Genomic DNA, 9,673 nt, shown 5'->3' with positions numbered 1-9,673 from the left:
TTATCAGTATGCTCCATTGTGACAACATAACAATTAGTTACGCGATTCTCTTGTTAAACACAATTTGTCTGTACACTTTGATGCTGTGTAGCATAACAAAAGGGAACACAATCACTGAAATCCTCAGTAACTCAGCTGCACTAAGTCCATTTTCTGCATCAAATCAAATTGAGGGAAAATAAATTGTAAAAAGACTATCATGCAATTTACCTAAATTTGCCTCGGGAAGTGAATACTTTCCGAGACGTGTGAGAGTGTCAGTTTAACCATCCTCTTGTCTACCGACTGGACAAAGTCGTAGCTGAGATGAGTCCATTGTCCCAAACAAGGGGTGTTAGGTTATTGTAAGTTCAATCAGATCTCATAATGAGCTGTTCCCAATATGAAAGACTCCAGTTTGGCCACTTGGCCAAGTCCACTTCCATAGTCCTGTAGATATACCCTCTGGCATCCCAAGGGAACACACAAAGAGTCTGTATGTACTCCTTCCCTCACACCCTGCCCCACAAGTGAGACCCTTTTTAACATAGCACTGCTCACCATCACAGACATACTCCAACCCTTTTCACGAATGAAAAAAATTGCATATTTATACTCCAGTCATGACTTGAATGATAACAATACAGTTACGATGAACGACAACCAAACAGTTTGATCATCCTGTCTTGTATTGGCATCTGATTCCATCTGACCAGGACACCTTGCACAAATAGGCATATCCATCCACACAGAATCAGTGAGCAAATAATATCGTTAAAGGTTGATGCATATGGTTGTCTTTAGATTAAAGATGAATGCAGTGTTCGCTCCTCTTGAATATTGGTGTAATGTTGAGTACAGAAAAACACATTCTAAAACGGGAACTTTCGGGACATTAGGGAAAATTGTTTCTAAATCAGCTGTCGTCTAGATACGATCAGAAATTTGCAATTTAATTCCCATGGAATTAAGCCTTCATCACAGATATTTGATTACACATTTTTTTTCCTTTTCATTCGTACGACATTAAACTCTCCCCATGTACATTGAGTATGTATTAGAGTTAGATAATAAGTGTCACAATATATTAGATCTGAATCAAGGTAAATGTCATATTAAAGTCAGTCAAATTATGTCATTTTATCAAATGAATGCCTGAATGAAACTTGTCATGAGCCAGCTACCATTGACCATGTCAATGTATTTTATTGATTTTTAGTCTCTTTCTCTTCTCAAGAGAGTGGAACCACAGTGCCGATTTTGGTTGATTCAATATTTGATTTCTTGTGATATGCAAATTTTGATGGTTTTGTTGTCTGGCGTCCATTTTTGCCAGATGAAAGGGAGATAACTCTGCCAGTGGTGGAGACAGGAACTGGATGCCAAAGGTATTGTGGGTACTGGCGGCCGGCCACCAGCTGACAGCCGATAGCTAAAGTATAACACAACAGTTGCTGCAGCCACTTTCCCCACTCTTGTCCTTCTTTAACTGGCCTGAAATAAACAAACACACTTATTACCAAACAACCAAAGGCTGACACGTTATTTAATAATTAAATACGCAATATCAGGGTCAAAAGCACCCATACAAAAATATTTACCAATCTTAGTGTGTGTGTGTTTTTTTGTGTTATTTCATAAGTCAGCAACATTCCATCTGTACATGGTACCTATGTGTAAACTGAAAGATGCTTGAAAACCAAGGCATTCAGTATTTGACAGTGATCAGACAGAAAAATCTACCAGTTTTACTCTACCTCTAGTGATCCTGACCAGGCGTTGTTAATAAAATAAAAATAAAAATAAAAATATAATGATGATGATGAGGATGATAATGACAATAATAATAACAATAGATATTCCTTAATTCTATTTCTGAAATTTCAATGATTATAAATGAATATAAAAGAAATGCATGTTCACCCTTTTTTTCACATATTTCTGTTTCAAATTAGAGAAATAATTAACAGCTCCCCTGAAATAACACCAGACCATTAGTCCACCATTCAATTCATTCCACTGGTCTTGGGGAAAATTAATGACCAGTGGGCATTCAATGGTCATTCTCTCTATTCATAACACCCTTAATGATGGCATCAGCCATCACAATTGATGTGCAAGTTTATAAATAGTTGCTCAAGTTGGTCAGATGGTTGCTTGATGAAGTAAGAGCGAAGGAAATATATTGTAGAAAGGATAAGATATTGCATTCAAGAAACAAGCCATAGTTGTCACAAAAGTGATCATATTATCAAACTATGAAATTATGATATTAACCACTTATTCAAAGCCTGCTCTTCCTGTATAGTAAGCTTGTTAGCAGCCTACATATGAATATTAAAATCTACAGAAAATGATGACCCCCCAAAAATCAAAGTCCAGGGAAATAGACTTTTGAAATGTGAAATTACATATCTTGTACCAGTCAGGAGGAACAAAAACGCGAAAGTTAAGTAAGGATAAGAATTTATGGATGAACAACTTCTTTATTGCGATAAAGTTGTCAGTACACAATAGATTTGTTTGTTATTTTTATGCAGAGTGAGTAATTATTGTTTAACGCTGCATCAACCATCTTGCAGCTATTCAGAGCAAGATATTTTTATGCAAATGGCAGGGATAATCCAAGGCGCTCTCAAAATAAGAAATAGGGGGTTCTTATTAGAAAATTATTTTGGTGAAAAAAACCCAGAGTTGAAACATTAATTTTGTGGTTTATGCTGACAGCCTGAAATGTTTATGTACGACAGATATATTTTTCTAGAATTTAATTGCCCATAATTAAGGGTGCATATAACACACGGGTGCATATTGTACGCGAATAAATAAGTCTTGTGAACATTGATCAATCGGAAGGGGTGCTAATTGGGATTTTTCAGTAGCCAATAGTAGCAAATACTGCCGGGGGCGCTTATTAGAACGGGGCGCTTATTATGTCGAATACGGTAATCATTGTAAAACAGCTGAAGCAAAAATGTCAAGAAAACACAAAAAATCTTTCTAGTGTAAGTGCACCTAGGCAAACCTCATTTCAGAAGCTTCGTAAAAAAATCCATCATTATCTTTATTGAATGTAAATCTATCAAACAATAAACATCAACCTGTGACAATGAAACAAGTTTCTTCTGAATAATGTTTTCATCCATCTATTATAATGATGATTTCCCTGATTATCTTGCAGATGGAGCTGCTATTGCTGATAGGCCCCAAGCAGTGTTGCCATGGTACATGTCTGATGTAACAACATACGGAAATAAGACATAATTCCTCCATCACCGGCAATAATCAATACGAATAATCACATGCACACGACAAATTAACGTTATTGAATTTCTCAAATTTCCTGTAGATTATCCCCAAATCGAAGCAAAACGGACATCAGGGAAATCCAGCCTGATCAAAATCCCAAATCCTTCAGAGCTAAAACAGATAACATAAATGTATTTGTTCTGGAGCAGAAATTGATTTTGGAGAAAAATATTCAAAGAACATGAAGAAGGCAATCTCATTTCAAAAGCTGCTAGCGTCACAGTGCATGACATTTCTCAACCTCGCTGCTCACAGCAAACAGCACCATCGTCCCTTGCTCCATGAGTTAATAACGCCTTTACCAATAACCATACAGTACCATACACTGATGTAGTGTCGGAACCCAGCCTCTGTGGGTCCAGTTACTGCTTGAGGTATTCCTCGCAATCATCCTAAAGTGACCATTAATGTCTCATGAATTTGGCTGAAAATGGTATGAATATCAAGGAACCTAAACATTGTCTGACTTTTTCCATTTGTGTCCCATCATTTACATGATAAAGATCCTAAAATTGTTTTTTGAAGCCTAAAGAAAGTAGGGATCAGTGTGTTTCAAATATTATTTTCTTTGGACAATTTGTGATTCAGAAAAACGCAGCTAGAAGTAACATTTGACATTGACAGAATTGAATTCAAAATGTGTGTGAGTGTGTGTTTTAGCTCCTTAATACCGAGAGCCAGGCACATACTATCGCTTAACGTTTTTTGGCATGACGTAGCCAGGGATCGAACCCCATGACCTTCAGCGTTCCAGGCAGACGCTCGATCCACTAGACCACAAGGGCGGTCTATGGAAGTATGAAAGAAGCAAAGAGTGTAGTGCACACGACCGAAATGACATTGATACATATGTAACTGGGCCATTATATTTCAATAATTATAAAATCAGATCAGAATACAAGTCATTTTTGTAGATGTAAAAAATGCAAAAGATGGACGGATGACAGACAATGACCTTGACATATGTTACATAAAGCTCATTCCACCTAATGCTATCGGAATCAGTTCAACAATACATTAGATTAATCAGAAATGATCATACATATAATTGACCATGAAAACAATTATTACTCCATAAAAAGAATGGATTTCAAATGCATAACAATGCTTTCACAAACCGATTTCAAACTGTTTATGGTTCAATAATTCTTCCCAGAACAGCCAACATGTTCAACCCAGTAGGCAAGTAGTCACAGTGCACCTACGGTGAACAACTATTTATAGGCCTAACATAACTTCATCAATAGGGGCCGAGACTGTTGCTGACTGATTGAGAGGGATGCTTTCCATATGAAGACAAGTGATGATGATATTCAACCAGTCCATGCCAGCAAGGCAGTAAACTAGGTCAGATAATCTAAATTCAGCTTCAGCAGTTACATCAAATCAATCCAGATCACTGGGTTTTAACATCCCACACAATATATCACTTCAACGTCACATGCCGACAAGCACATTTTTCCTCTTCATTTCCCCTTATCATTATCTCGGATTAGACAAATGAAAGCAATAAGAATTAAGATGGCAGTTTTGCAGTGTATGTTTTATGGAATTTGATTACCATACTCTGGAACACAATGGGATGGAATATTTGCAAGTGATTCTGTGTTGGAAATCAATTGCTGTTATTTCAACAATTATATGACAATCTGTAACTGTAGCCACTAGTCACAAATCTAGGAAAGTTCTGCTCGGTCTGCTTGGTCTCATAAGCTCAGGGGAGGGGAGGGGAGGCGAGGCGAGGCGAGGCGAGGCGAGGAGAGGAGAGGAGAGGAGAGGAGAGAGAGAGAGAGAGAGAGAGAGAGAGAGAGAGAGAAAAAAAACCCCCAAAAACTACATGGCAGCATGAAAAAAAGGACAGATCTTTTGTGGCAATAACAAAGTTATAAATATTAACATTACTTAGGGACTAGTCATAATACACAAAATGATGGGTGTGTCAGCTAAATATGTTAGTCCTGGGACCAATCTCTCCACCACTCCAAATAATAAATGACCAGTCCCTTACAAAGACTTTCTTCTTGAACTAAAATACAAAATATTTAAAATGACAGTTGGCTTATGTAAAGCAAATAGTCTATACAATATCAGGAGTCAGGATGATGACAGCACTATTGTTACTTGAGACCAGATATTTAGGTACACACATATGTCCCATCAATATTGATGTGTTTATTCTGACAGGCAAGCTGTTCCCCGTCTATCCTTCAGCTTGTAAACCCCCAAATTAGACTTGTGGTGGTGACTGAAGGAGTATTGTTGTATGTCACATTTTAGTAATATTCCAGCAATATGAGAAATGACACCAGAATCAGGTTTCACACATTATACCCATGTGTGGAAAATTAGGTACACACATATGTCCCATCAATATTGATGTGTTTATTCTGACAGGCAAGCTGTTCCCCGTTTATCCTTCAGCTTGTAAACCCCCAAATTAGACTTGTGGTGACTGAAGGAGTATTGTTGTATGTCACATTTTAGTAATATTCCAGCAATATGAGAAATGACACCAGAATCAGGTTTCACACATTATACCCATGTGTGGAAAATTACCTATGAGAGAAAATCTCCCAGGGTCCAAAAGAAATGAGATTTTGGTATGTGATGAGATTTTGCTAATTTTCAGAGATATTTCGTCTTCTCAGAGTGGAAACTATTTGATTTTCGGTATTTGTGACTCAAATTATGTTGCAATTAATTTTACCAGATTATATAGATACATCCTTGGATATCCTATTTTCAAACATTAATTATTCTACTGCGAACATTTAAAACTATAACATTAGCATTAAAAAAAAATTACATTAGTATTAATATTTCTGTTCATTATCTACACTTGGAGTAATTATTAGCGAGTATGATTATAGATCGTTAAGGATTCTTTACAACTATCAGCTGTTCATTTCGTTGGCATGCAGGAGACAACAATCTGCAGTTATCAAATTTCTAGGTCTTCAACAATGTGTGTTTAGATAATATATTTAAAGTGATGTCATGAAATAGCGAATTTTGTAACTTGTTTTACAGCTTGTAGGCCAAAAATATATTATTTACAATCCAGAATGTGATGAAACAGTGCTTTCGTCAATTTTACTATTTCCGTATGAAGTGTGTATCGTAACGAAGGAAATATTATGGTATTTTCAATTAATTGGAAATGACATTTATTCATCAAATGAATATTGCTCCAGGTTCACTCTTTTGTTTAATTAGCAACAATTAAGTCATTTTATTTCCCATAGAAGGCTGTGTGCTTGCCTTCTGAAACAGCCAAAAAATGTTTATGAACAACCCGAAGACATACATGATATCATCAAAAATACAATCATTTCAATTGATTTGTGATCTGAAAATCGTATATTATCATGGAGAAAGAGTTGTAGGTATATCTAGTTAGTTTTCACTTTGCTGTCATTCCAAAATCGAAATTTGATTATGTTTTGGAACTTTACCCATGACTGACATTTTTTCACTTGATTTCTGCCCGGATGTACATACAAGTAAATCTTTGATTTCTGATAGGATTTAAGTGACAAAAAGTATGTTTAATAACTTGGGTGTTGCAGATCATGGAATAAGATTTTCGTGAGCTACCAAAATGTTTGCGTTGTAAAAACATACTCGCTTTACCAATCAGGTATTAAAAATGTTGCGCACCCCACCATTGTCAGATGAAGCAAAGATCCATCAGCGACATAGGAATCGGTTGTCTACCGTTTTGTTGGATAAACCGGTAAATTTTGGTATACCGGTAATATTGCGCATCTCTAGTAAAAACGCAAATTGAACTACATTTGAAGTTAACAAATGTGTCCTATCAATGGACTGTATGGTTGAATTTGAAAGTAGTCCTGCATATATTCATAATGTAGACTCCATAGTTTCTATCGGCTGTGGTTTAGGTAAGCCATAATAAGGAACCAGGAACTATTTATAGGAGGGGCATTTCATAAATCTACAGGACTTGTAAATGTCTACTCCAGTGGAGTTTGTCAGCACACAACCTAACGTCAATATGAACACATTAACACAGGAACCCATATGAACTTATGTCTCATATTTCATTAATGAAAATATTAGCTTTCTCCAAGATTATCTATTTCAAGAAATTGTGCAAAACGGATGAAAAAAAGAAGCTAATGATCAAAGATTTTGACATTAAAACTCAATTTCCAGGACCAATAATCAAAACAGTTTTATATCCTTTTCACCTAATCTCATCACTAATCAATATGTAAACAAATCTATTTCCAGCACTTATTTATTTTTTTTATCCCAAAGCCATTTAACTTGTTTATCTTGGATCCTTTTCAAAGAGGCGTTCTGTCAAGCTTGAATAAAATCCAATTGAGAGTCCAAACCTTACAGCTCATGGCCAGATTTCAACTCTAGTCTAATTTACTAATCACCCGCATTTACATTCAGACCTTCCTCGTATCTCACTAAAACCAATCAATAATTGATAAACTGCAGAATGTTTCAGAGTCAGGCTCTATTTTTCCATCAACTCCTTGTGACTGGAGCAGGGAATATTTGGGAGGAAATGTGGGTTAAAAATATATCTGTTGTCATTCAAAGATATAGGGCAATCGTCCCTTGTGAAGAGGCAGTGGTTCATTATGGGACCATGCAGTGTTATGGTGCGAGACTCACATGTAGCTTCCGAAGGTTGCTTCACGTTTCAGATTCACTGATATGAATTTTATGGATGGTCATTGCTTTCTGTTTGCTGATCGGATCTCAGTTCTATTTTGGATGATCTTTACCTTACCTTCATGACTTTTATTCAGGATTTTGTTTATAAAACTTGTTCATTACGGATCAGGAGTTGTAACTGTGAGTTCGGTTTTAGAAGCTTTGAACAATATTTCATAAATATCACATCGTGTCAGCCTAATGTGGGAACATAGCCTAAACATAGGTCTTATCCTTATTATTTTTGGTTCACTCACAAATCAAGAATCATAAACAGGGCAAATCTGGTATTTGATACCATAATCAGTGGATCCTGGCACAAAAAGGGACACAACTCTGCACGGCAAATTGCATCTTCTAAGACTATTGTCAATCCTCTAACCGTGTGATGGGTGGTGAGGTGAAATTGGGTTTAACGTTGCGTCCAAGATTATTGCACTTATATAGCGACTTGGATGCACGTATGTGTGTGTGTGGCTGCTTGTACTAGTCCGGACTGATGCCGATTTTAACATGAATACCCCACTCAGACACAGTATACTGACTCCGAGCCGAAAAGTCCTTGTTTTAGCCCCTTAATGCCGAGTGCCAGACAGGCTAACAACAAGTACCATCTTTTAACGTCTTTTGGTATGACATGGCTGGGGATCGAACCCCGGACCTTCTGCTCTCCGGGCGGACGCTCTAGCACAAGACCATGGAGGGGGTACCGTGTGATGGGAGTGACTGTGGTTTTACACTGTTGTAATCAGTATTCTGGTCTATCAAAGCATGAGACACTGAGAATGTGCAGCTTGTTGTGTCAGAATCAAGGAAATAAATGCCATGTTTTCTGCAAGACCGAAACTCTTGGCTACCCCACCTCCTATTTCCAAATGATGATGCAAACATAGAATGAAATTTAGAATGAAAGTCATGGTGTTCCTGGATCCAATCACAACAGCGGAAAAACACAGGGGGCCAGTGCCCCCTTATCATGTTTTATCTAACACTGTATCACTTTTAGTATCTTCAAAGAAACCAACAACTTACAAAGGATTTAAATAAGCACATTTTCATTACACACTTTGAATGTGTAAATATACAGGTCAGGTCAATTTTGAAAACACATTACTCAGATCTCTGTACAGGAAAACATGACAACACAATTAGAGCTTGACTATTGAATCAATTTGATGGAGAAGTAAGTCAGTGACAGAGCAAGCATGATGTGAGGATGGAATTTGCTACTTCATTGATCACAGACATTCACCATAAAAACTGGAGGAGGCAAGCCACCAACGGGAATAATTACCTCCCTTGGACAAATCCCCACAGTGGAGTGAGTGATGGGATGTAAGTTTTAATACATGATCCCCATCTCACGAAGGGTCATGATAAATGACGACACTTTTATCCAACAATGGGTGTGCTGGGTTTAACGCCTCTTTTAACAGTATTCCAGTTATATCACGGCAATCCAACAATGGGACTTAGAAATATTTGTGAAAAATATTGGTTCATCAATTTACGATCTTAGCCACCAGTCTGAAGGCTAATAAAAGTCTTCTGGTCTGGTAAAATAGGCTCATATGAGCCTAAGACAAAAAATGAGAAAATGGTCCAGTTTCACTAATGTTAAAGGCATCATAAGGGCGAGCTTTGGCTATATGTTATCACTATTCAGGCATGTAGATGTTCATGGTTA

General features: G+C 37.0%; 1 protein-coding gene across 1 annotated transcript in view; it reads right to left on the bottom strand.

The window, feature by feature from the left end:
* Window positions 1-1,002: 1,002 nt before the first annotated feature.
* LOC139449614 (ubiquitin-like protein 3) overlaps window positions 1,003-9,673 on the bottom strand; it is a 39,674-nt gene continuing 31,003 nt past the window's right edge. Inside the window, exon 5 of the mRNA XM_071231088.1 lies at window positions 1,003-1,473. Coding sequence (XP_071087189.1) covers window positions 1,412-1,473 — 62 coding nt within the window. The 3' untranslated portion in view covers window positions 1,003-1,411. The remainder of the gene's footprint in view (window positions 1,474-9,673) is intronic.

The sequence above is a fragment of the Haliotis cracherodii genome, unplaced genomic scaffold (genome assembly GCF_022045235.1).
Source record: "Haliotis cracherodii isolate W230 unplaced genomic scaffold, xgHalCrac1.p SCAF_8, whole genome shotgun sequence".
Taxonomy (NCBI): Eukaryota; Metazoa; Mollusca; class Gastropoda; order Lepetellida; family Haliotidae; genus Haliotis; species Haliotis cracherodii.
This window is presented reverse-complemented; position numbering and strand designations above follow the sequence as displayed.